Below are 26,792 nucleotides of genomic sequence, written 5' to 3'. Positions count from 1 at the left end.
TGCGCATTTTCTTACGTGACAAGCAATGATTTGAGGGCTCTTCTATGTTTATTAGCCTGACTGACCCGACTTTGATCTAAAAACTTGATCATACACCTGACACCATTCTCCTATTTTATTTTGATCATACTAAATAATATTTGACACATTCATCATCATTAAATGATAAAAAAAAATATAATAAATAATCTTTTAATAGTGATAAATATATCACATCTTATTTAAAGAGATGAAAGTACAATAATAATATAGTGTATAAAATTTATCTTTTATTAATAACGAATCTCATTAGAGGTTCTGAGAAGCATATCATGAACCTTAAGAGGAATTTGAAACCAGTTCAAATTGGAAAAAAATTTCTTTATTTTTTTCTTTTAGGAAAAATAAAGCCGTACATACAATCAATCAATCATAAAGCACCATCAGTACTTGGGGTATTAAAAAGCATCACGCAACATCAATATGTAGACATATAGTATCTTCCATACAACAACACCATTACCAAATATTGGCAAATCCATATTGTCCAACACTATCACAAAATCAATGTGGCACACCAGCAATCACCATACTAGTGCCTTCATAATACTCTTCGTCACAAGGGGAAAAATATATAATAATAAAAAGAAAAAAGAAAAGTCAAAACTAAAACAAATTGATATGGAACCAACCCCCCACACCATCCTTCTTACAGCCAATGACCAAAAATCCAACCTAAATTTGCACCTGGGAACACAGTGAGACCGGCCTTCAGACTTGAAGTGGGTAAAAGATCACTGCACATAGCAAAAATATAAACAAATTATGAACACCATGATCCAAATATAACATGTGAATTGTGAATAGAGGACAAAAGCATGATAACAGAGAATATTCTAGTTTCATAACACGCCACTGGCCACCCACGCCTGCTTAACAATAAATTATATAAAAAGGTATGTCAAAAGGCCATTGGAAACCTAATATATTCAATTATGTCCAGTCACAGAACATCAGCCCCGGGTAGCCAATCAGCAAAATAATATTACAAAAAGATTTCCAATCCACTCAGTGGAACCCACTCCCAACAAAGCTGCAGTTTTTCACAATCAACAGCACAGGTAATGACCGCCTCCTTTTCATTTAGAAGCATTTCCATCAGAGAGGAACTAGAAGTTAGCTGATGGGACACCTTGTGAGCAAACTGATTTCAATTTTTTTTTTTTAATGTCAGGGAACCTCTCCAAGGCAGGACCCTTTGGACCCACCCTGCAGGGTAAACCCCGGTCCCGTACACTGCACCCTCGAAAGTTTTCCTACATGAAACTGTTTAAATCACTGATTTTTCACCAGGAGGTGTGACGCCAAATGATTGTTTGCACTCATGAGGTGTTGAACCTTGGACTTTGAAGGGAGTGATACCCCAAGACCTTCACCACTAGGGCCAATCCCTTGGGGTTAACCTGATTTCAAATATGACTACATACAACTTGATATCAGACTGTCCCATGGCCATTAGAAGAAATTAGCCACAGGTTATGTATCTTTAATTTCAATATGCAGAAAAAGGTCTATATATACAGAGAGGAAAAGAGACTGAAACTTGCAACATTAGTTACCTGCTGTGGCTGTTGGTAAGCACCAGGCTGCTGGTAATTTCCATATCCAGGATAGCCTCCATAATACAAGTTAGGGTCCTGGGCAGGGGGTGCGTATGTATATGCATCGTATCCTTGTGGGTACCCATAATATGCACCATTCCACTGTGTCTGATCTGGCTGCGTCTGAGCCAGCACAATAGATAGATTCTATAAATAATCTAGATAATGGGAAACATAAACAGTAAAAAGGTCGTTAAAAAAAATGGTCACAACTCAAAACCTGCTTGTTTGACGGACTACGCCCCCATGACAGTCTAATACTTTGTCCTCCTAACTGAGTCCCATTCATTAGTGATAGTGCCTGCTCTGCACTAGCTCTGAAGTACATAAAAAACTGATGATGTTACAAAGAAGAGAGAAAGAGAGAGACAAACTTGCATGGTACTTTATGTAGAGAATGTTACCTGCTCGCAAATTGAACAAATCCACAACGCTTGCCCATTGGTATCTTGACATGAACCAACTCCCCAAACTGGCCAAACACTTGCCTCAACAAGTCATCTGTGACACTTGAATCCAAACCCCCCACAAAGATCTGTCACCAGAAGTATCAAGTGTCACTAGCATATCACAGGAAGTAAATCATATCAACATTATAGCAAACTACCCACAGTTGTATTATTTCGATCATTCTCCCCCTGGTTTCCTTGAGTATTCTGGTAAGTAGCTGCAAATAACAAATACATGTAAACTAACAACATTAATATCAAAGTTTTCAGGGCGTATATATAGCATCTAAACTTCTACATTTTCCTGCAAAATGGGTGCACCATGCACTCAGACAGATGATTTGATGTGGTGCCAAAAACATTCATTCTGAACCGAGCCATTTTGAATCAGATCACATTGACAAAAACATCCTAAACAAGTTCCTGGAACCAAATGTGGGTTCCCTAAAATCAATCATATGGACATAAGTAATCTTATTTATTTATTTTTCCATATGATAAAATAATAATATCATAGATTTGATAGATTGGAAGACAATCAAGAGAATGAATATGCCAGTTGTAAACAGAACAGAATATAAATATCTCAACAGATTGAAAAACCCTCTAATAGTATCCCCTTAGAACATGCAGTAACTTTTAAACAATTAAGACAAACCTCTACAGGTGAATTGTTGAATCTAGTGATATATTTAAGATTCCAAGACCCCATCACAAACCATGGAAGTGGAAGTATCTGACACCCGGAATCAAGTTTCCCTCCAAAATTGAGATGCCACACAAGCAATACAAAAAATAACAGGAGGAAATGATATAACTGCAGTAATAAGAACACAAGAACAGAGAATGTACTATATCATTTTTGAAGAATAAAACTTCAAATTACAAATCCATCATGACAGGGTTAGTATATCGTATGTTAAAGCTAACAAAGTATTTAGTTCTTGGCTGCTACGGGTATTTTAAGCCCTCAATTGAAAACCAAAAACGAAAAAAAGAGCAAGCACCGTTACTTGTACTATAAAATTTTTAAAGTGTAACAGCACTATCAGGCATGGGCCAAAAAATTACAAAACAAAAAACTGGTATCCAACCTTATGTGAAGGGCTCAGGGTAACTAAATCACATGTCAGAAAAGAACATAGGTTTCTACGATTCATGTAGGTAAAAAATAATGGAAATGGAAATATACAAAATTTGGAAAAGGGAATGAATTTAAACTTGACTGGTAACTCTTAAAATGTATGGAATTGGAAATTCTTAATGAATAAGGAACTGGAAAAGTAATTCTGAATGTAGCATAAAAAATGCCACAAAAAGTACGAACTTTACGACATAAACAAGATAACTGACCTAAAATGAGCCACGGATTAAAGTGGAATCATTTCAGCTGAAATCAGTTCCAGGCCCCCCAAAAATGAGAGCCTCTCGGCGTCCTGCTTTAAAACAACATGAGTTTTATATAAGTTTTTGCATGTTTTAAGAGAATTGAAATGTGCCCAATTTTACAAAGGTAAGTACTGGAATGAAATGATTGTGTAAGTCCCGCCTGTCTTCAAATGAATAACTGGCATAGAAGGCAAGAGAGATCCCTTTCCCCCAGCAAAAGAAAGGAACACAACAAAGCAAACAAGTAGACCAAGCAAAAACATAAATCAAGCAGCAACATTTAAGTTCCAAAATCTTGTGAAGCAATCGCACCAAAGCATTAATAGGGATACCAACACATACGTTTCTGATATTGCTGTCCACCAACAGGTTTTTTTGTAGCAGCTGGACCAATGCGCATGGGCCTTGTAGAACAATACTGGCCATTCATTTCAGTCATCGATCGCAACTGCTCACTCTCATCACCAAACCTGACAAACCCATAACCCTTTGAACGTCCAGTGGTCCTATCAGTGACAACTTTTGCACCTTTCACTGATTTGTATACAGCTTTGAAGGTCTCTTGAAGTAAGTAATCAGTAACATCAGCCGCCAAATCACCCACAAAAACTGTATGGTCAGGACCATCTTCTTGTCGCCTCTCACCAGCACCAAGAGTGGCCCAGTTCAGCCGGAAATTCTGCTCGGTACTCGGCATTAATGTGCCATTGTATGTTTGCAAAACCCTGTCTGCCGCAGCATGGCTAACAAATTCAATGAAACCGTAACCGTCAGATACTCCCGTTTGCTTATTGCGAATAACCTTGGCTGATACAACCTAAAATAACACAATAAAAACAATGAGATCAGAAATAAGAGATGGTAAGAGAGCAGTGATAAAGGGTGAATATGCAATAACTTATAGAACAATTAAATTAGATTATAGGATGTGCAAACTTCTGATGGCCAAGTTTGTTACAAATTTTTACTTTGCTTCAATAGATAAAACTACTCGCATAATATAAAGAACTGACAATTTTTTTTTTTTTTATAAGTTAAAGAACTGACAAAAAATGAAAGATTATAAAACCAGTAAGTAATTTCAAACTTGTTTTATTTCCCTTTAAGCTTCACTTCTGGTACGATTTTCATCAGGACCATCGAAACAGAAAGAAAGCTTTAATAAAAGAACAAACAGAAAGAAAAGACTCAACAAAAATGAAATAGAAAGAAAATAATTTATTTTTATAAAAGTAAGAAAATAAGTTTTTTACAAGCAGAAAGAAAAGAAATAATAAAAGAACAAACAGAAAGATAAGACTCAATGAAATTGAAATTGAAAGAAAATAAATTTTTTACACATAGAAAGAGAAGAAAATTAAAATTCACAAATTCAATATTTTCTTCCCATATAATATATATATATGTATATTTATATTGGGAACCTCTCCAAGGCAGGGCCATTCGGACCCACCCCTGTAGAGTAAATCTTAGTCCCATGCACTGCACCCTCGAAAGTTAGCCTACACAGAACTAGCTAAGTCGCTAGCTTTTCACATGGGGGGGGTTGGTTGTGGCCCCAAAGAATTGTTTGCACTCATGAAGTGTTAAACCTTGGACCTTGAAGGGAGTGATACCCAAGACCAAGGCCATCACCACTTGGGCCAACCCCTTGGAATTATTTTCTTCCCATATATCATTCCCCCGACCGAAAAGCTAGCAAAAAACAGAGCTAATTTGCCTTTGGATTTGTAAAATCAAATTGAAAAAACCACAACGACAAAGAGAATTACCATAAATGACAGCTGGTCTGTGAGTAGTTTAGCCGAACAAAACTTATATCATAACTAAGGTTCTAAGAAATCAAGTACTGACGATATAATACAATTCCGCAACAAATGAGCAAGTTATATTCGAAACCCTAACTTACAGTAGACAATGCCAAATCTACTATATAACCCAAACAAAACAGAGCCCCACGCCCAAAAAAAGTGAAAAAAAAGGAGAAACTCTTTTCCCAAACAAAAACCGCGCAAATTTTCCACCCACACAAACAAAGCTCTAGATCGGAAGAAAATAGACGTATACGCACACGGATTTGTCCACACACAGAGGCATACATATATATATATATATATATATATATATATATATATATAAACACATATTTTTTACCTCTCCAGTGTGAGTAAAGCACGTGAGGAGATAATTTTCCTCCATCCAGGGCAGCAAGTCCCCGATCCATAGAGACCGGACCTCTTCGGAACCGGAGTTCTGCGGGGCCGGATACTGCTGGGCCTGAGCCTGCGCCTGCGCCAGCTGAGGCGGCACGGCCTGGGGGGCCCAACCTGCCGGAGGGACCGGCTGCTGCTGAGACTGCTGCATCATCATCCACTGTTGCTGCTGCTGGTACTGCTGGCTCTGCTGATCCGATGACATCGGTGGTGGCTGTTGCATCATGGCTAAGATCCACACGCAAAACAAACAGAGAAAACAAAAATACAAACGAACCAAAATAAGGAAACCGGACCAAGGGAGAGATCAATCAGAATAAGGAAGAAGGGGTGGAGGAGGGGGAAAGATCGATTCAAAACCCTAGTCAGGACACCAGCGACGGGAAGAAAGAAGGTCGAGGGCCCGAGGGGGAATTATATAGGGGCGCGTGGGGTTGGGAGGGTGGAAGAGAGGTAGGGATGACACGTGGATTGGATCTATTGGACGTATTGTGATAGGGCACGTCGGGTTTATTGCCTCGTGTAATAAAATATGAAAAAAAATATAGGATTATTATTATCTCTTATTACTCATTTAATATATTTTTTTATATTTTTTTTAATTTTTAATTTTAGTTAGTAGTTAATTAAGTAATTATTAATAAATTTATATATTTTTTTAGTTATTAAAGATGTTAAAAAAATATTTAAAAACTAAAATTTTTTTGAATAAAGTATAAATAATAAATTAATAATAATAGAATAGTACTACCACTTCCCATAAAACATGTGTATCGCTAAGCTTTGTTTTGGGCTGTCATTTATGAGTCTATTGGTCTGTTTATAAAAGTAGAATTGGGCTTTGGGTAATTAACAGACCTAAAACTCGTCCCTTTCGTTTGCGCTCTTGCACCCTATTTTCCTGAATCCCCAGTACAAACGTTCATTAAAGGAAAGCTTTGTCTGAACTCTTCAATGGAGTAATTGAGTTCAGTTTCGGAAGATCAAGGTACACATCTACATATATCACTCGTCAAGTTTTTTTTCGCTCCAATTTCGAATTTCCAAAAGAACTTTTGTAATATATTAAGAAATCTCTTCAAAAACTGCCCAATTCAAACATAAAATGCTCTGAACTTAGCCGTTTGGAGGATTTTTTTGGGAGATGAGATATCTAGAAATTCTCATATCGGAACTTATACTGGACAGTGATTGGGTTAAGGGGTTATGAAATTTCTTGGATATTAGTGAATGTTAATGTGCTACGTGTCAATTATCATCGTATTTATGCTTGTTTGTTTTTTTTTTTTTTTCTCGTTCATTCATATATTTAGTTTTAATCTTTTATCATTTTAAAATTGAGGATATGTCTCCCTTTGAGGCTCCGTTTGGATAGATAAATCTCATTATCTTATCTATCTCATTTCATAATTATAACTTTCTCAAATTTTCATATAAAAATATAATAAATAATTCAATATTTTTAAATCTCAAAATAAAAATAATACTAAAAAAATTAAATATAATAATATTTTATTCAATTACTATTTAAAACATATCATCTCATCTCATCTGAACTGTCTATCCAAACCGAACCTGAGGCTCATCTGAATGGGAGGTTAAGTACACCAATGTTTGTTATTCTTAATTTTCGCAACCAAACATAACATATAATTTAAATCAAGACAGGTTAAGTACACCAATGTTTGTTATTCTTAATTTTCGCAACCAAACATAACATATAATTTAAATCAAGACACGTAAGAAAAAATAATGAAAGATAAATACACTAGACCACAAAGAATCAAGTTAGCCCTTTTCTCATTTGCATAACCCAAAACCATTCGTTGCTTCACTAGTCTATGTGCACTGTCCTCAATCCGACGTCGACGCGTAACGTGACAACTCGTTTGCACCACCCCTCTCTTGCACTAGCATAACTGAACGCGTAACGACCACTCGTTTGCACCGCCCTTCTCTTGTACTTGTGAAACATCTTTGTTCTCATTTGCACCACCCCAATCTCAATCCGATGCCGACGGCGCTTAGAAAGTCTGACGCCAACGTAACTAGTTGCCCACAAGGATTTCATGGCTGACACTCAGGTATGTGTTTGATTAAATGCTACAAAGGGCTGACACTTAGTTTCTACAATTTCAGAATTCATGGGGGTCGTCTGTATCATTTATACCATCCTTTAATTTAGTTATTTTTCTTAAAAGAAGAAGAAGAAGAATTTCTTAATTGAAAACACATCAATAAATCATAATGCTTATATACCAGATGGGACAAGGTGGAATATGTGAAAAACTCTCCAATTATGCAGTACTGCATATATCTTTAACTTGGCCACAAGTAAGCCAAAACGGTGAGGATGTATGTTGGAATCGACAACAGGCTCAGTAGCTAGTATCAGTGGCTCTACTGAGCCTTTCATCAAACATCTTATGTGCCTTCTTATTCTTCCATCGTTCCAGTAGCCATTACACTCACTATATTCCTCTTTACAAGCAATTCACACAGCAAAATCATTACATTTTATGGTAAATGTTTGTAAAAACTTACTACTGTTATTGACCCTCATGCAACTAGTTTTTGTTTGCATATCTATAAAGTTTATTTCGGACATTTATCGGAGAGGAAGAGGCATCAATGAGTGTAGGAAGAGGGAGAGGATGAGACTTCCGCGCCGGAGAAGGTGATCGATGTGTGCCTAGGTGGAAGAGGGAGGAGGAGGGCTTCGATGAGGCTTCGAGGGAGATGAAAGGTTAGACACAAATTGAGAAATGAAATGAAGGCTTCAGTGTAGACAGGTACACAGCATGTAAAATGGAAGAGCTACATGGCGGGTTGTAATTGGAGGGCTGTTATTAGTTATTCAACAACCCAACCATTTATAAGGTTTTCTCTATTCTTTATTTTATGTTCATATTTCAATTACAGTAATTGTAGATGATGATGATGATGACGAACAAGCAGATCCCAAGTTTGAAGGCAAAGTGACCCATGAAGCTAAACTTAAAAGAAATATTGCATATCATTAAGGAAAAATTTGAATGCAAGCATATTTGCGCACCAATGTTGAGGTGGAAATGTTGACTTTTCCTTCCTTTAATGAAATGGTGCAGATTTGAAATAAATTGTATGAAGGCAACGGATTCATGATGATCTTCAATACATGAAAAAATCAGAGTTAAAATGTAGGGACGTAAGCTGTAAAGCCATGTATGATTTGGTAAATTAAGCGAGGAATCAGATTTCTATAAGGATCATTTTCTCTTCTTTCCTTCAAATTGGCAATGCATTTGTGGAGATTTGTCCCTGTCTTTTAGTTCCAGCCTTTCAAAACTTTCAAGTAGGACAATACAATGAACACATACTATATCCAACCTTGAATAGGTACATTCAAAACATTGTAATTAAAAGATTTCAAATTTGGATCGCGCGGAGAGGAAATCCCTTGAGTGACGGAGGTGGGGTCATTGGTTTTTTTTTAGTGGGTCACACAAAGGAGAAAATACATACTACAATGGTGGTCAGTGCTCCATTACATTTTTTTGTGAACTCTTGCACAAGTGGAAAGAAGGCCCAGACGAGAAGATGAAGGTTGAAGCTTAATCGTTCCAACGGAGTTTTGAGTTTGTTTTCTACGGAATCAAATATGGAAACTTAATAACAATTGCAAAAGAAGCTGATAAGGCAAAAAAGTGTACGTCTGAGAATGCAAAAAACTGTGTGGACTTAATGCACTGGAGTGAAGAAGGAAATGGGCTCCATGAGACCCGCAAAGAAAATGTTTCAAGTATGTGGTCGAGAAGGAAGCAGCCTTTCAGAGTTTTCCATTATTTTTTGGTCTTACTGATTGACCCAAAACAAGACAGAAATTTAAGTTACGATTATTTTGTAAGGAGATTATTGATCTTGAATGAGATTTAGGGATTTCTGGACAATCACTAATCCAAGCAATCCCACCAACAATTTGTAGCAGATGGAGAATATGGAGATGAAAATTTGCAGCAAATGGAGAAGATGAAGATGAGGATTTTGTGAACTCGCGTGCAAATAGAGTTCATTAAATTACTAAGACTTCGTTTGGATACATAAACGATTTTATCTCATCGCATCTCATCATTACAATTTTTTTTTTAATTTTCACACAAAATATAATAAACAATTCAACTTTTTTAAATTTCAAAACAATAATAATATTAAAAGATAATATTCTAGCAATATTTTATTTAACTTTTAATTTTCATCTAAAATCATATTATCTCATCTCACTATCCAAACGAGACCTAAAAGGTAACACTAGAGGTGAATTGCTGTGTCTATATATAAGGGCTTCTTCTAACTGCTTGGAGCTTCTTGATGCTTGGAAACTTCAACGTGGAAAGCCTGAATTGTCGTATATATTGTCACTGGTATCTACCATTTAGGGTCATCCTGGTGGGATGTACAATCCAAATGATGCAGAAAGAATAACTATTAGTTGGATTCTTGATTGTCATGGAAGAATACGTGATAGTTGTTTATGCCCCGATTTGGATTGAAAACTCATCTCATCTCATCATTATAACTTTTTTAAATTCTCACACAAAATATAATATACAATATTTTATTTAAATTTTAACTTTCATATAAAATCATCTCATCTCATCTCACTATCCAAACCTTACCTAAATGAAACAGACTTTAATAGTTTTCTAACTATTAATTTGTTTATAGCCACGTGTATAAACTCTGCAATATTAAGCCCATAATTAATGCAAAATGTGAGCAGAAAAATAAAACAAGAAAAAACAAAGTCATTACAAAACTAATCATACTTCTCCCTCCATGAGTATACAAGAAAAAACACCCATGAAAGTGTCAATACAATATCCCCAACAACCTGCTTGAGAACAACCATGAAAATGTGAAAAAGCACATACCCCTTGGCAAAGAAACTTTGAAACTCTCTGTCCTTGACAATAGAAGTAAACTAGAAAGTTGATTTATTATCTTATTTCAGGTTTGTCTTTATACAAAACTATTTACAAAATTGATGAGATAATGACCCAAAACATTACAAATTACCCAAGATGACCAACAAAAAAACCCAGAATATTATATCTCTTTTTTTTACGAAGAAAACAAGAATTGCAATCTTTAGCAGTGTTGATTTCACATCATTAATTTTTTAACTACAAACAGTGTTCAGGAAACAACTAGACTGTGTGCATCACAATTTGCAACAAAATGTTGTTTTAGCATGTTAGATTGACAATTTGCTTTCAAAGAAAGTTGATCTTATGTAAACATTTGGTTGACTTTGTTTTTGTTGAATCCTTGATGAAGAATTAGAAAGAGTTCAGCTAACCGGTCACGCATATAGTTGGTATTGTTTATTCACAGTATGATGTTTTGCCAAAGATTTCATTTTAGTTACAAAGCAATGAAATATTATAAAGTAAATCAAACGGATTACATGAAATCACGTCACTTTGTATGATTATTTTTATATAATTTTTTTTATGATTATAGCAGTACTCTTCATGAAATATCAACAAGCTTGGATTCCATCTCTTGTTTTTATGCAGAAGATTGCTTTGATAACGTTTATCTCGCTCATCAATCTATAATTTGAACCTGCATGTTCAATATGCAGAACATATTACCAGCCATGGAAGGATTTTTCATTGGAGCTCACTGACTTGCAGAAGATGGATGAACTCCATGCTTGTCAAACGCTTTTGATCATTTTTGCAAACGCGTTGAGAAAGAAACCATCAGATTTGCAGGTTTTATCATCTCAAGATATGGAGACATTTGGTGCGTATGGGTTGGGAAAGAAGTATCATAAAAGAGATGTAATTTTTAGATCTTTTTTTTTAATTCCAACCTTTATTCATGAATATGAGAGGTTATGGAATCAAAATATTGTCCAAGAGAGATTACTTGAACTCTATGATTCTCCATATAAATGTGTAACATAATCGGTATTTATCATTAAGAGCATTGCTACTCTGCGGTTCAGAGTAATGCTAGAGAGAAATCACTATAACAGCGTATATTTTGTACATATTACGTGATTAGTTCTAGTTAATTGTTTCTAATATTCACTTGAAAAGATGTGTGATCTAGATAATACCACATCATATATGTAAAATAAATATTTTTAATAATAATTTCTATTAATATTTATTTATTTTCCTATCATCCAACTGCACAGTTCACTCTCAGCTCAGCCTCGATAAAATAAAATAAATATATAGAAGGTGCATAAATTTCAATGTGACACTTTTTGAATATTTAGATATTTTTCTAACAGAAAATGCCGAAAAATAAACAGTGAATAATGAGACTTTAAAAAGCCTTTTCACATTAATGAATGGAAACAAAAATTCACGGACGCTAACTAATCAAAAATGGATTCCGGAAAGAATTCTATACGGCAGCCCGCTACAACACAAGGTACGGATTTGCTGATTTTGTTTTTTTTTTTTTTAAACTTTTAATGCAAAATGCACAGCCAAACGAACAAAAGTCTCCACACGCTGACGAACAGTTCTTATTCGGCTGAAGAAGAAAATCCAGTCGGTTCTTAAGTTATAGCAGAGCCACAGAAAGTGAGTTCTGATTCGGGTCACCTAAGGAAAGAATCATGGATCCGAAGCTGATCCTTATGGTCTGTTTATTCTTAATCCCGGTAACTGCGATAGCCGACTACGTTAGACCTCAGCCTCGCAAAACCCTGCGTTTCTCGTGGAACCCAAAGCCCCCGAATTATCCCCAGCAGGTAACGTTGTTGTCAATTCTCTTCCTACTCCATTGCATAGTGGCACAGTTTCGGTTCCGATCTCATCCTTCTTTGATTTCTTGTTATACGTGTCGGATCGTGCTTCGTTTCTTTGTGTAACTTCGGCTTTAACTAGTTGGTCAGATTTTTTATTCTCAGCTTTTTTTTCATTTATTTAAAAGTTATTATTAGGAGTAGGAAATCCAGAGGATTTTAATCCGTGAAAAGAGTGTTTAATTGAAGACATCATCTGGTAATACAAATGAGAAGTAAATTATGAGACTTTTTGTTGTGATAAGTTATATTACAGAATTTGTATGACACTGCTTGCTTTTTTCGACTGTGAAACCATCCAGTGTTTGGAACTAATGTGCATGTCCGTGATTATCTTATGGTATAGGTCCTTGGGTTTATAAACCCTTATTGGACTGACTTACTACCTATATATATAGTAGTCTTGTGAATATGGATTTGGAAAATCCTAAGTTCCCTGAATGTCATGGATACAGTTAAGTGATAATTCTGTGTATTACGAAGTTATTTTGATTTGAGTAGATGTAGTTATCTTTTGTGTTGACAAATAGATTTTCCAAAGTCTTTTTTAGAGGAATGATTTTGCGAATTTCCAATGATGGTCCCTTGAGACATTTGATTTCTGGTGTATTCTTGCTCTTTTATATCTCCCGTTTATTATCTCTGTATTTTTGTTTGGCTATGCTTGTTTTTTTTAAGTACTTTTGGGTGCACATCCCTGTTATAGGTTCACATCTCTTTGGCCGGAGACAGGCACATGCGAGTGACATGGGTCACTGTTGATAAATATTCTCCTTCAATTGTTGAGTATGGTACATCACCTGGGAGATACAGTTCTATAGCCAAAGGAGAAAGCACATCTTATAGTTATCTATTCTATAGTTCAGGGAAGATACACCACACAGTCATCGGGCCTCTGGAACATAACACAATCTACTTTTACCGATGTGGAGGACAAGGACCCGACTTACAGTTAAAGACCCCTCCAGCTCAATTTCCTGTTACTTTTGCTGTGGCAGGGGATCTGGGTCAAACTGGCTGGACCAAAACGACTCTAGACCACATTGACCGGTGCAACTATGATTTGCATCTACTTCCTGGGGACCTCTCATATGCTGATTATCTGCAACACCGATGGGACACCTTTGGTGAGCTGGTGCAGCCCCTTGCAAGTGCAAGGCCATGGATGGTTACAGAAGGGAACCATGAAGAGGAGAACATACCATTGTTGAAGGATGGGTTTGAATCGTATAATTCGAGATGGAAGATGCCTTTTGAGGAGAGTGGATCGAGTTCAAATCTTTATTATTCATTTGAAGTTGCAGGTGTTCATGTTATCATGCTCGGTTCATATGTAGATTATGATGAGCAGTCAGACCAATACAGGTGGCTGAAGGTTAGTCATTTATTTTGGTTCGAAAGGAACATTATTTTGTTACTAAATAGCCAAATTAAATCATAAAGAGTAGTCAATCTTTGATTATGAATAAGAGTAAAAATTCAACAGAGATGAATGTTTGGGTTGAATAATCAAATAAATGGAAGGCTTCGCAACGAGCTTTACAATGTATTATGTTGGTTCTATATCCATTGTTGTATCTCGTTGCAATAATTATGCTTAGGCATGCCACTTTGGTACAGAAGATGGTACAGAAAATCCTCACAGCGACTGTTTGGCTTTAGACAACTGTTGTAACTAGGTCTTGCTTAACTTTGGTAAACCTAGGGAATAAAGTGATAGGACCCGAACCTGCTACCTAGATATTAGGGATGTAATCGAGCCGAGCCGGTTTTTGGCTTGCTAAGCTCGAGATTTTTATTTATTATTTGTTCGAGCTTTGTTCGAGCTCGACTCAGTAAGTTAAATTCCCAACTCGAACTCAAGCTCGAGTTCGAGTTTGGCTTGAATTGCTTATTTTTTGAACAAGATTTAATAAATAATAAATCAGATAGATAAAAAATAAAAAATATAATATTAAATTTGTACAACTAACAAGTAAAACTTCTATTGAATTATAAGATTTTAAAAGTTTATAAATAATTAATATCTAACTAGTTGATATTTATCCATAATAACAATATATTATATGCCTACATAAATTATTAATATATATACATAATATGATTAATATATATACATAATATGATAGCATATATCTATTTCATATATGGTTCTCACATACTAATATATGAAACTATTAAATCTTATCACCTAATTATTGTACAAGTTATAAAATATAACTATAAAGTATATTCAATATATAGATATAAGTAATTAGGTTACATCTTATATATTTAATTATAAAAATGATATGCTTATATTATTAGCTGATACATATATATAAATAATATATGTATATAAATTTATCAATATATGAATGAGTTTTAATCGAGTCGAGCTAACGAATCGACTCGGGCATAAACGAGCGGGCCTTAACAAGCTTTAGCCGAGTCGAGTTGAGTTTTGTCGGGTATGTGTCATTTACCAATCAAGCGGGTATCTGCTTTCACGGGCGAGTTTTTTTTTTTTCACAAGTCAAGTTTGATTCGAGTTTAACCGGGTGAGTGCCGAGCGGGTTATTGAACAGATTGGTTCATTTACAGCCCTACTAGATATGTTCTCTGGCCACTGAGATCCCACTTAAAAACATGTTCCCCCTGCAAACATTATAGGAAAAATTGTAGTCTTTGACAGGAGCATTTCCTAGGTTTAGGCTTTTAGCATGACTGACTGAAGCTTAATTTCCTTGTTTAATTACCCCAGATTTGAGGCTAACCTCAAGATATGAGCACACATGAAAACTTAATTTTCCTATCATCCTGTTATATTGGCATCCACATACAATTTAAGATGCTTATCCAGTTCTTCCTGTTTTCTTCATTGTTTGAATATTTTCTCTGCCAATTCAATGCTTCATACGAAATGAGGGGCAGTCAGTTAAAATTGGATTTTACTGTCACTCTTGTTCCATAGGTTGATCTCTCAAAAGTGGACCGGAAAAAGACACCTTGGCTGATCGTGCTATTCCATGTTCCTTGGTATAACAGTAACAAGGCTCATCAAGGTGAAGGTGACGATATGATGATGGCCATGGAACCCTTGCTTTATGCCGCCAATGTGGATATAGTACTTGCTGGTCATGTTCATGCTTACGAACGCACGGTATGCTTAGACTGTTTAAGAATTCTTTATTATGATATTGCACATGGATTTTAACTTGCCGTGTTTTGTTCAACAGAAACGTGTCAATACTGGAAGAGTTGATCCTTGTGGCACTGTCCACATAACCATTGGTGATGGAGGAAACAGAGAAGGTTTAGCTCACCGGTATATCCTCGCCATAACAAAATTTCACATTCTGTCGTTCACATGGGCAAATATACTCACATACACAGAATGTTTGACTTGATCTTATGCACATAAGGAAAGAACTCGATCCTGTTTACATATTTTGGACATCTTTAATCACAATATTGCAGATGAGACATTCAGATTCGTTGTTGGAAGCCTGGTTTTTAGGGAATAAATGCGTTGTTTATTTTGTTTATAACTCCTTGATAAGAGGCATCGATCTCATTGAGTTCTTGTAAATTGATAGGTATGTAAACCCACAGCCTGAATGGTCAGTCTTTCGGGAAGCAAGTTTTGGTCATGGTGAGTTAAAGATCGTGAATTCAACTCATGCCTTCTGGAGCTGGCATCGGAATGATGATGACGAACCTGTAAGGTCTGATCAGGTCTGGATAACGTCACTCATCAGTTCAGGTTGCGTTGCCGAGAAGAAAAATGAACTAAGGAAAATACTTGTGGCACCTTAGAACTTTGTTATGCTCTCTAGTGCTTGCTTCACCATATAGGAACGAAGTTTCTCTTTGCAAAGGACCCTTATAAATACTGGATTTTACAGTCCATGAATTATGCAAGTCCACCATTTGGCTGGCTGCTTTAATCGGTGGAATACATTCACTGATTTCAAGCAGCCGCTAGTCTTGTATGTATTTTACCAGAAATCCACTATTTTGTTTGTACCATAAATTCTAGCCTTGTATGATGTGAATTTCAAGTTTATATGGTACCACTGATGTTTGTTCCTTTTGTTGGATGTTTGCCTTATAAAAACTAGAAGGCATATTTTTATGGCAGTTATAAAAAAGAAGATAAATTTTATTTGCAATCTTAAGTGGGAGACTGCATGCGTGTGCAGTCTCATTAATGAATGCGGGTAAAAAAAAAAAAAATTTATTTTAAAAATGATATTATTATAATTTTAAATTTTTTACAAACATTACTGTATAGACTTGTATGAACAGTCTCTATTTGGATCTTGTATGAAGACTAATTCATAAAAGAGTCATTTGCTTGAAAAATAATATAACTAAAATTCTCAATAAGTTAACCCTAAAATAATAATCCGTTTCAAAAACTACAAAAGGTCGAATTCCTAGGAGCACAATTCTACACCTTAGGATATCTCCGAAGGCAGTCGCAAAGGTAATCTAAACGCCACTAGCGTGGCAGACCTGTTGCCTTTTTATAGGTGATGACATGAGTTTGGGTGGTGGAGAGATGCTCTGATCATACTGATATGTCCAGTCAGCCAAAGGATTCCCAAAACATCTTGCAGAGGACCTGAGATGAATCCAACAAATATCATTTAAGCATCAGACTGCGTGGATCAATCAATTCTTCTTGCAGACTGCTGTCTGTTTGGAGAAGAACGACTGTCCGCAAGAGCTCACTTAAAATATCCATGGCAAATTTTAGGACCTCATCCAAGCATCTTTGCACTTGTATCTTCCTTCAATAAGTTAGACTCCTGTTCCTGCTCTCTCTTCCCCCGCCAAAGTATTATTTGCTCATCCTTGAACAAAATCGGGACACAAGGTACCAGATCCTGAATTTATCAGAAAAATGAAAACCACAAATATAAAAGCTTGGAGCAGAAACTCACAACTCCCTCCAAAGAGCCTCATGACTTTCATAAGAATATTCGAAGATAAGGTGTCATACCTTTAATCTCAAGCCTACTTTTTTGCAATCGCTGGTACCAACATGGGTACAGTCTAGTCTCACCACCTCTTCTGTCTCGAAAGCTTCCCTCACTCTCGCCACAACATTCACATATACGCCATTCCTAGCTGCAGCAAAATCATCCAATAATGATTGAGGTTATAGAGTCATGTCTCCATGCAATTTATCACTCATTTTTCAATCATTAGTTGCGAGAAGAAAGAATTACACTAATCTATATATAGCCATCAAGCCTTATCTTTACTCACTAAGTTTCATTAGCGGGGGAGAATTCAGTCCCCTGTTTCTCATTTCCTTCGTTTCTTCAAATGTTAACCCATCAGCAACATTCTTCACAAGCTTTGGATATATAGGTGCATAGGGCTTCCACAGCATTAAAGGAATAACTGGCCGATTATTTGGATCATAGTTTCGACCCCGGTATAAAAGAACGACGTTAATGTGCTGGTAGATAACCTTCCCACCAGATTTGTCCTACAGACAAACTACTATCTACATTATTGAAAACCAAAAATAGGAAATCCTTCAATAAGTGCAGATGGATAGTGAATAAAGTTAAACCTCAAGGTGAAAGCAAACATTATGCATATCAAGGGTTGGCACACCCAAGCACTTGATCCTCACAGCTTCAGCCCTTTTCCAATGGTTGTGGATGTCATCCAGCATATTGTGAGTAACTCCTCCCTTCCCTAACACGAACAAAATTATTGGTACGTTCATACATTTTTATTGAATATGAAAAATTTTGAAATTTTGCGTGTGCAATGTGATAACACTGGTTCCTGGTCTAAAAAAGGCATACCACGTTCTCACAATCTTTGTTATCTTGCAATTTTTTTTTGGCTTTATTATCTTGCATTTAATGATTGATAAATAAGCCTAAACCCCGAGTAACCCACTTACACCAAAGCTCGAAAATCCTTGAAATCCTGGCCTCCTCACCACCAGAGGTCTCTCAATGCTCCCCCCAAGCCAGTGCCATTTTCTGTATCTAGGCATTTAACTTCTTAAAAAAAGCAAAATGACACATTTTTAATACCGAAATCTCCCAGAATAACACATTTTCAATGCCATACACTCCCAAAAAGAAACGCTTTTCCTTACCCGTATCTCTCAAAATCAAGTAGATGATCAAGAACTACATACATTTCCAAAGAAGACGCTAAGAGCAAACCGAACAGAAAACAAATATACCCAGTTTTAGATTCATAATTTGGGATATAAAATTACCAAGATTGATTTGGCTAGCACAATCACTGTGACGGTAATGTTCCACGAGCTCTGCAACTTCCTCCTCCGTAAGCGGGTCACCGAGAACCCGGCTCCTCGCCTGCGCGACGCTTTCTTGGTCTACTTGCTGTTGGGCCGGGGCGGAGGTCCCTGTCCATCTACGGTCGAGCCGGCCCGGACCGAACGGAGAGAACCTCGGGGGTTCTCGGAATCCGATCGGCTCGACGGACGGGTTGGTCTCAGAGTAGGAGTATCTGAAGTCGAAGTGAAGGTCCGACTTGAGCGGCCGGTTCAAGGTCGGGTCTTTCGCGTGACTCGGATCTTTCTTATTGGTTTTCTTGAGTTTTGGGGGTTTAGAAGATGGCGAAAATGGAGGGTCGTAAGGGTCTCTAGATAGGAATTGGCTTAAGAAACGAGAAAAACAGAGAAAATATTTCTTGGGACGTATGGTTAGGGTTTGAATTTGAAGCGCCATGCGAAGACGAGCATTGAAGGTTTTGTGCTACTCGGCACACTCAGGAACCGACGGAACGTGACCTGGTGCTGGCGATGAAATGAGCGGTGGAAAGGATTAAAATTACTTGCATAATTATCAAATGGAAAGTGTTCCTACCAAAGAAATTACACAAAATCCCACAAATTTACGATATTAGGCTATTAGCTTAAATTCTGTCAATAAAATTGATTTTATTAATCATCGTATTTACGTGACAAAGACAATCCCAAACCGGAAGTAAACACAAAATTTTCATTTAATCTCATCTCATTATTACATGTATTTTTAAATCTTTGTTAGGATCTCACATCGATTAAGTATAGGATTTGTTGATGATTTATAAGCCCCTATACACCATTCCCTTGTAAGTTAGTTTTTAAGAGTGAGTTCTACCTAATGAGTTCATAACAAATGGTATCAAAGCCACCCCACATCTAAGGTCATGTTGCGACGGTTGCAATAGTGCGGCACGGAAGGGTGATATCGGCATGACATTGTTTGTCCGGAGTTAGGAAAAGACCTAGCGCACAGCCAGCCAGTGTGAGTACCGGGACCGCCGTGGACGTCGGCTGCGAAAGGTGGTGGTTATTACGATCCCACATCGACTAAATATGTGATTGGTTGATGGTTTATAAAAGCTCATAGGCATCCTTCCCTTGTAAGCTAGTTTTCAAGGGTGAGTTCTACCTAGTAGGTTCATAACATCTTCGTACAAAAATATAATAAACAATTCAATTTTTTCAAATCTTAATTCAATTTTTTTAAATATTAAAATAATAATAATATTAAAATATAATATTTTAAACTTTCAAATAAAACATAAAATTCTCATATCATCTCTCAAAGTTGTATGCTCGTCTATTCATCATTCTTATACCACACATTATATATAATTAATTAATTATTTATTTATTTTTTCTTTATCAAATATATGATATACAGATTATGAGTAAAATAATTTTTTTATTTTGCAAGAATAAAATAAAATAAAAAATTATGAAGGGTAGCACAGCTTCTTTAGCTGGGGTGTGGGCATCGAATCGATGCTCATTGTCGTTGGGTATCTAACTTCATTTGTTTTTACGAAACTTCTCAACTCATGTAATCTAATCTCGTCTCTGACATTGATACTCATTGATACTTGAGAGCAGAACGGTTTGTTCACTTTCCTGGTTTTTAAAGTAATTCTTGTTTAAGTTCTATTGACTTTGATCTGGGTTTCTTCTTTGATGTTTGAAGGGTGTAACGTTTGTGATTTTTGGAGTTTGGTACCATGGACTTTGTTGATATGCCGGAAAAATGTCAGGGGGCCGAGGGGGAGTTTTGTTTCTTTAGATATCTAAGAATAACAAAAGCTGGAAAGAAGAAAAATAAAAGCAAATGTAGAAAAAAATAATGTTATATATAATTGTAAGATGTACAAATTTTATGTAATCGTCTTGAAAAATATTGATATCTATTATTAAAAATTTATTATTATTTTATATAAATTTTATATTTATTTTAAATAATTATATTATTTTTTATTAAAAAATAATCAAAAGTTGAAGAGAAGAAAAGCGGGGGGAGAGAGAGAGTGAATGGAAAAGGAATCTCAACTTTATTCCATCATGCTTGTCCATTACTGTATGGAAAATGATTAATTCACAACATTTTATACAATATATTATATAATAATATGTTAAATGAGGGGTATTTTTATAAAATTATGTTATTTTTATAAGATGTTTTATAAAAATATTCTTCGTTTAACATATTGTTGTACAATATGTTATACAAAATGTTATGGGTATATCATTACTCTTTTATACAAAATTACATTACACCTCATCGAAGGAAGGACCTAATAAATGAATTGAAAAAATATTACAAGTTACATTTGGATAGTAAGATAAGCTGAATTGAATCGTGAATAATAATATTTTATAAATTTTATTAAGATAAATTTAATTTTTTTTAAATTAAGATAGATTTAATTTTTTAGAGGATAAATTAAAATGAATTGAGATGGATTGATGATCCAAACGTATTCTAAAGTTCAAAAAATAATAAATTTTATTAATAATTAATTTAAATTAAATTAAAATGAGTTTAATTTGATTCAACAACAAAACATAACATTTATATTGGATTTTGTGGCAACGGGACAGCTAAAGTTGGCATCTTTCGTTATTAGAGCTAATTACTCGTTGTTAGAGTACATCCAAGTTCTCTTATAAATATATAACAGCATTGTTAAGCTTATTAATATATCAGAAGATTTACGTCATCAATCTAGACAGCTCTCTCTGTCCAAAGAAAAAACAAAGAACATGGCTTAGCTGGCTCCGGGTGTGTGCATGATAGAATCTAAATACTTGTGCAAACCATATGTTTGGATCTATGAGATTTATTATGTATCAATCACTATTCATTCTCACACTTTACGTTTATAACTTTTTTATAAAGTGTATGGTATTTTTCATAAAATATGATATATTTTTTATAAAATATGAAATGTGATATGATAAATAGTAATTGATGAGAATAATTTTTCTGAATGTACATTTTGATATCTTTCGATGCTAGCAGTGTAGCTCTATCTCTAACCCAACAGTTGTTTTTCTCCATCTTGTAAATATGTAGGTACATTATCATGCAGATGTTTGAAAAAATCAATTATAATAAATATATTATTATGGAATTAAAGAGGTGGATTCCAAAACTTTAGTTCATTCTCTATTAATAGTTTATTCGTTATTTAGATTAATTTGAAACTTTAAAATTTTTTTAGTTCTTTTATTGTGATTGCTTTATTAAATTAATTATTTATTACTTTGATTAATTCATTGTTTAGTTATGAGTAATTTATTATTTTACTTTACAACTCGTAACTAGATTAAAATTTATTTAGTTTATATTTAATTAGTTTCCTATTTTTTTATAGGTTCCTATGAGTTTGACATCGTTCTTGCTAAAACTATACTTCGATACAGTTCGTGCACTTGTGGGTATAATTAAGATTTCATAATAATATATCCTTTTATATCTTTAAACTATACAGTATATAGTGAACAAATATAAACATGTTTTATACTGTTACGTCATTTAGCACAGTTTATCAACAAGTTAGATATATCATACACAAGGTTAGTAAAGTGGATATTTTCCTGCAAAATATGTTTAATAATCTATAGCTGAATAGTTCAACTCTGCCGGTGGAGGGTGACTTGTGATTCTCCAAATCCACTACATTACAATCCAAACCTTTCACCAAACTTTTGGACATTACCATAAATATTACTTTCTCATCTAATCAACCAAGGAAGCTACATTTCTAATATAGCTCCTATCCTTTTAATATAAAATACTTTTCAATCATGATTGATTACATACAATATTATTTTAATTTAGGTTGTTTTCATGAACATAGAGACAAACAAAGAATACATAAACCTAGAGACAAACAAAGATGAATGATTGTACGAGATGAGTTATAGTCCCCAATGTTGGAGCCTTCCTCGCCGGCAGGTATACACGAGATGGAATGGGAAGAAAGTTTTTTACACATTCCTTTTACACGATGTTGGGAAATATCGACAAAAATGACATTTTTACACATTCTGTATCTCAAGTTTTTCAATGTTACTAAGATCATTTCACTTTGTTGGGTTCCATAGCCTGGATGGCCTCGCTAGAGCAGTAGAGCTTTTCCAACGTTAATACCACAAGTGGATTGGAAAGTGTCTAGCAATTTATATATATTTTTTAAACTTAGTGATTAAGTATCTTTTTAATAATGTTGTGGATTTTTTGTTTTAAATATTTAAGGATATAAAAAAATGTATGAAAAAAAGACATTTAGCCTTTTCGGGAGAATTTGTCAAGCTACACACAGGTGTAGCACGACTCTTAAAACAATTTACAAGTTTTTTTGAAATATTCTTTCATTCAAGACGGCTGCCGACAAGTTGTGGGCAACAATTCATGCACGACTGGGAAGGAAAATGTAGGAAGGGAAAGGGAAAGGGAAAGGGAAATTGATATGCCACGTGAGTGTGTGGAATCTCTTTGTTGCTCTATTAGTTTTCTATTTTTTTCCCTAATGATAATAAATGTCACATCTTATATAATAAAATGAAAATAAAGTAGTAGTGTAGTGTATATAATTTTAATTTTCCATGTTTAATAATCTATAGCTGAATGGTTCAACTCTGCCGGTGGAAGGTGTGACTTGTGATTCTCCAAATCCACTACATTACAATCCGAAGCCTTTCACAAAACTTTGTACATTTCCATAAATATTACTTTGTCATCTGATCAACCAAGGAAACTACATTTACGGTGTATAACTTTTTATTCTAAATACTTTTTATTCTAAAAAAAACACATAAAAATGTATTTATATTCAATTTTGAATCATTAAAAAAATAAATTTAAAAATAAAATTACACAATCGGTCAAATCTAGCGGCACAATCATCGTACCACGACGTTATAATGAGTTGAGATAAAATAAATTGAGATGAAAGTTAAAAATTAAATAAAATATTATTTTTTTAATATTATTATTGTTTTGAGATTTGAAAATTTTGAATTGTTTATTATATTTTATATAAAAATTTTAAAAAATTATAATGATAAAATAAAATATAATGAAATGAAATTGTTCAAACTGTGCTTAAGCATTATTCTATCAGTTCTTCTTTGGAATGTCCGGCTGATATTGGACGTTTAACAGCCCCAATCCTATTATATATGTCTTTGACTCCGGGGAGCTTCAAAACACCATAGACACCCAAAACATGAATATGTTCCTGGGAATCTTCCTCTTCCTGATGCCCATCTTCCTTGTCATTTCATGGGGAAGAAGATCATCAAAAAGACTGCCTCCAGGGTCATTAGGAATACCCTTTATCGGTGAAAGCATAGGATTTCTTCGAGCCATGCGTGCCAACACCACAGAAAAATGGTTAGAAGAAAGAATCACAAAGTATGGTCCAATATCAAAGCTAAGTCTCTTCGGCAAACCAACAGTGTTTGTTTCTGGACAGGCTGCAAACAAGTTTGTATTTACCAGCCATAGTAGTGCAATTTCTAATAGGCAAAATCAATCTATTCGGATGATTTTGGGTGAACGGAATATATTTGAACTGAACGTTGAAGATCACAAGCGAGTCAGAGGCGCACTTGTATCGTTCTTAAAACCTGAATCATTAAAGCAGTATGTGGGAAAAATGGATGTAGAAGTCAGGAAGCACTTTGAGATGCATTGGCAAGGCAAGCAACAAGTCAAGGTATGCTGATTCTAGCTAAACTTCATTGAATGAAATATACATTGTTTCAAAGGAAAAAGGTGCCTCAAGTTTAGTTTTTTTCTTTTTTCTTTTTAAGATCGATTATATATATGTGTATGTATATATCTCTGTCATGGGAGATTTCAGTAAGTGAGATCAAAATGCATTAATTTATTTACAAAATTTTGTAGTCCCTGAAGTAAACGTTTTGTATGGCTAATAGGTATTGCCCCTGGCGAAGACCCTGACGTTCGACATAATTTGCTCTCTTCTATTCGGGCTTGAACGAGGAGGTCGGAGAGAGGCATTTTTGCCTTGCTTCCAAGAGATGATAGAAGGGATGTGGTCTATTCCACTTAACTTTCCCTTCACACGCTACAACCGCGGCCTCAGAGCAAGTGCAAGAGTTCAGAACATGCTCAAAGACCTCATACGTGAGAAGAGAGTAGAACTTGAGCATAAGGCTGCTTCTCCTCAACAAGACCTCATCACTTGCTTGCTTAGCATCCGCAATGAGGACAATGAAGAAGCACTTGCTGTGAATGAGATTGTACACAATGTTATGGTCGTCATGGTTGCAGGATTTGATACTTCATCCGTGCTGGTAACTTTTATAGTTAGGCTTCTGGCCAATGAACCAGCTGTTTATGCATCTGTTGTTCAAGGTATACATAAAACTCCTCTCTCTCTCTCTCTCTCTCTCTCTCTCTCTCTCAATTTTAAAATCGAGATCAATTTGAATGCTTGGAGACGAAGAACACGGTAACTTCATTCACCATTAAGCAAGTCAAATAGGATAAATGGTCTAAAATGGTCCAGTTATGTAGAATCTTGGTCATATGAGAAACATGAGTGGGCTGCTGATTAAATTTTTCAGAGAATGAAGAGATAGCTAAGAGCAAGCCCTCCGGAGAGTTCCTAACCTGGGAAGACTTAGCCAAAATGAAGTACACCTGGAGAGTAGCAATGGAAACATTGAGAATGATTCCTCCTGTATTTGGTGGCTTCAGGATCGCCCAGAAAGATATTGAGTTTGGTGGATACCTAATCCCTGAAGGGTGGCAAGTGAGTGAAATCTCATTTCTTGATTTTACACGCTCTTGATCTCTTCTTTACTGTTCCAATATAAATTTCTCTTATACAATTATGGAACTGAAGCCCCTTTATTTGTGACATTCAGATATTCTGGACTACACCAATAACCCATATGGATGATAGCATATTCCCAGAACCATCAAAGTTCGATCCAAGTAGATTTGAAAACCAATCGGTCCCGCCCTACTCTTTCGTTGCATTTGGAGGAGGTCCACGAATATGTCCAGGATACGAGTTTGCAAGAATCGAAACCCTTGTCACAATTCATCATCTGGTGACTCAGTTCACATGGAAGATGCTTGCCGACAATTCCTTCTGTAGGGATCCCACACTAGTACCAACTCAAGGACTACCTATCCAACTCATGCCAAAGAAGCTATGTTAGCCCCATGAGATATCTAGTTTGGTAATAATAATAATAATGTTTTTCTTATTTAGCTGTACAAGGTATTCATTAAAATAATGCTTTTCTTACATAGCTCTACAAGATCTTAGTGCTGGAACCACCTAGATCATGCTTGTCTTAGACATCATTTCTGTCATGTATCCTAATTGCACAATGAGAATACTATATTGCAAAAATAGCTGAAATATGGTTACCATATGGTGATAATGTTGCAATATGTCTCTTTACTCAGCCATGAGCAGTTGTTGATCATTTAACCGTTATGTGTTCAAGTATTGTGGAACTCAACTTTGAAGGTTATAGATAGGTAAACTTGGTTCTTGCTAGAGTTCTTGATAAATGTACAAGCGTTATGGGAAACTTCCGTGTGAATACAATATGTATTTGAGTCTTCCAATGCTAATACCATTTGGGTTTTTGTTTTTGTTTTTTTTTTTGCAGTTCTCTGATGACTGGGTTTCATGTGTGCAAAATTATAACTGGTAGCAACCCTATTCCATCCCAAGGCCGATTGATGGTGTTGGAGATTTCTCCTTTGTGATTGTTATAGAGTTGTTGACCAACGCCAAGGAAGCCCTAGACCTCTTGTAATTATTCCTAGGAGAGAAGAATAATGCTACATGAAGTCGTGGAGTGCGTAAGTTCCGTACAGTCGTTTTGTATGGAAACAAGATTCTTCCAGATCAAATTGAAATTTGGAAACATGTATTAAATTAAAACTTTTGGCAGTATTCTCCATGGAATCACAATTTTGAGATTAAGATGGGATGCTCTTTA

The 26,792-nt window shown here is 35.3% G+C and overlaps 4 protein-coding genes across 7 annotated transcripts; 2 read left to right on the top strand and 2 right to left on the bottom strand.

Annotated features, from left to right (window-relative positions):
* Positions 1-409: 409 nt before the first annotated feature.
* Positions 410-6,081, bottom strand: LOC108984045 (polyadenylate-binding protein RBP45C-like). The gene is made up of 7 exons (XM_035687429.1): positions 5,633-6,081; positions 3,821-4,295; positions 2,252-2,307; positions 2,045-2,175; positions 1,861-1,957; positions 1,599-1,763; positions 410-776 (listed from the first exon to the last, which is right to left on the bottom strand). Exons 1-7 carry the CDS (start codon positions 5,915-5,917, stop codon positions 774-776), a joined length of 1,212 nt encoding a protein of 403 aa, XP_035543322.1. The 5' UTR covers positions 5,918-6,081; the 3' UTR covers positions 410-773.
* Positions 6,082-12,030: 5,949 nt separating this feature from the next.
* LOC108983990 (purple acid phosphatase 18) lies at positions 12,031-16,578 on the top strand. 2 transcript variants are annotated; one of them, XM_035687428.1, is made up of 6 exons: positions 12,031-12,123; positions 12,235-12,448; positions 13,209-13,877; positions 15,456-15,644; positions 15,721-15,809; positions 16,081-16,578. In XM_035687428.1, exons 2-6 carry the CDS (start codon positions 12,314-12,316, stop codon positions 16,298-16,300), a joined length of 1,302 nt encoding a protein of 433 aa, XP_035543321.1. In that variant the 5' UTR covers positions 12,031-12,123; positions 12,235-12,313; the 3' UTR covers positions 16,301-16,578. The 2 variants fall into 2 exon arrangements, with proteins under 2 accessions (XP_035543321.1, XP_018811339.1); XM_018955794.2 differs by lacking the exon at positions 12,031-12,123 and having other exon boundaries at positions 12,131-12,448.
* A 279-nt stretch (positions 16,579-16,857) lies between these two features.
* Positions 16,858-19,319, bottom strand: LOC108983977 (CRS2-associated factor 2, mitochondrial). 3 transcript variants are annotated; one of them, XM_018955786.2, is made up of 6 exons: positions 18,744-19,318; positions 18,075-18,202; positions 17,762-17,987; positions 17,493-17,620; positions 17,250-17,376; positions 16,858-17,111 (listed from the first exon to the last, which is right to left on the bottom strand). In XM_018955786.2, exons 1-5 carry the CDS (start codon positions 19,216-19,218, stop codon positions 17,251-17,253), a joined length of 1,083 nt encoding a protein of 360 aa, XP_018811331.1. In that variant the 5' UTR covers positions 19,219-19,318; the 3' UTR covers positions 16,858-17,111; position 17,250. The 3 variants fall into 3 exon arrangements, with proteins under 3 accessions (XP_018811331.1, XP_035543320.1, XP_018811323.1); XM_035687427.1 differs by having other exon boundaries at positions 16,858-17,343; positions 18,744-19,319; XM_018955778.2 differs by having other exon boundaries at positions 16,858-17,376.
* Positions 19,320-24,022: 4,703 nt separating this feature from the next.
* On the top strand, positions 24,023-26,504 carry LOC108983960 (beta-amyrin 28-monooxygenase-like). The gene is made up of 5 exons (XM_018955770.2): positions 24,023-24,514; positions 24,738-25,179; positions 25,392-25,579; positions 25,695-26,015; positions 26,457-26,504. The coding sequence occupies exons 1-4, from the start codon at positions 24,023-24,025 to the stop codon at positions 25,992-25,994; spliced, it is 1,422 nt and encodes a 473-aa protein (XP_018811315.1). The 3' UTR covers positions 25,995-26,015; positions 26,457-26,504.
* Positions 26,505-26,792: the final 288 nt, after the last annotated feature.

This window comes from Juglans regia, chromosome 2, assembly GCF_001411555.2.
Source record: "Juglans regia cultivar Chandler chromosome 2, Walnut 2.0, whole genome shotgun sequence".
Taxonomy (NCBI): Eukaryota; Viridiplantae; Streptophyta; class Magnoliopsida; order Fagales; family Juglandaceae; genus Juglans; species Juglans regia.
The sequence above is the reverse complement of the archived record's forward strand: the minus strand, read 5'-3'. Positions and strand labels throughout refer to the sequence as shown.

Bases quoted from the DNA above. Each gene is read 5' to 3' on its own strand.
- LOC108984045 (XM_035687429.1), bottom strand. From the start codon at position 5,917: ATGATGCAACAGCCACCACCGATGTCATCGGATCAGCAGAGCCAGCAG. The intron at 2,308-3,820 runs GTATGTGTTGGT...TGTTATTTGCAG, and splicing joins TGGACAGCAATATCAGAAAC to CTACTTACCAGAATACTCAA. The intron at 1,764-1,860 runs GTTTTGAGTTGT...GTGCTGGCTCAG, and splicing joins GTAGTCCGTCAAACAAGCAG to ACGCAGCCAGATCAGACACA.
- LOC108983990 (XM_035687428.1), top strand. From the start codon at position 12,314: ATGGATCCGAAGCTGATCCTTATGGTCTGTTTATTCTTAATCCCGGTA. The intron at 12,449-13,208 runs GTAACGTTGTTG...TCCCTGTTATAG, and splicing joins CCCCGAATTATCCCCAGCAG to GTTCACATCTCTTTGGCCGG. The intron at 15,645-15,720 runs GTATGCTTAGAC...TTTGTTCAACAG, and splicing joins TTCATGCTTACGAACGCACG to AAACGTGTCAATACTGGAAG.
- LOC108983977 (XM_018955778.2), bottom strand. From the start codon at position 19,218: ATGGCGCTTCAAATTCAAACCCTAACCATACGTCCCAAGAAATATTTT. The intron at 18,203-18,743 runs GTAATTTTATAT...TGTTCGTGTTAG, and splicing joins TGCTAGCCAAATCAATCTTG to GGAAGGGAGGAGTTACTCAC. The intron at 17,988-18,074 runs GTTTAACTTTAT...GTTTGTCTGTAG, and splicing joins ATGTTTGCTTTCACCTTGAG to GACAAATCTGGTGGGAAGGT.
- LOC108983960 (XM_018955770.2), top strand. From the start codon at position 24,023: ATGAATATGTTCCTGGGAATCTTCCTCTTCCTGATGCCCATCTTCCTT. The intron at 24,515-24,737 runs GTATGCTGATTC...TATGGCTAATAG, and splicing joins AAGGCAAGCAACAAGTCAAG to GTATTGCCCCTGGCGAAGAC. The intron at 25,180-25,391 runs GTATACATAAAA...TAAATTTTTCAG, and splicing joins TTATGCATCTGTTGTTCAAG to AGAATGAAGAGATAGCTAAG.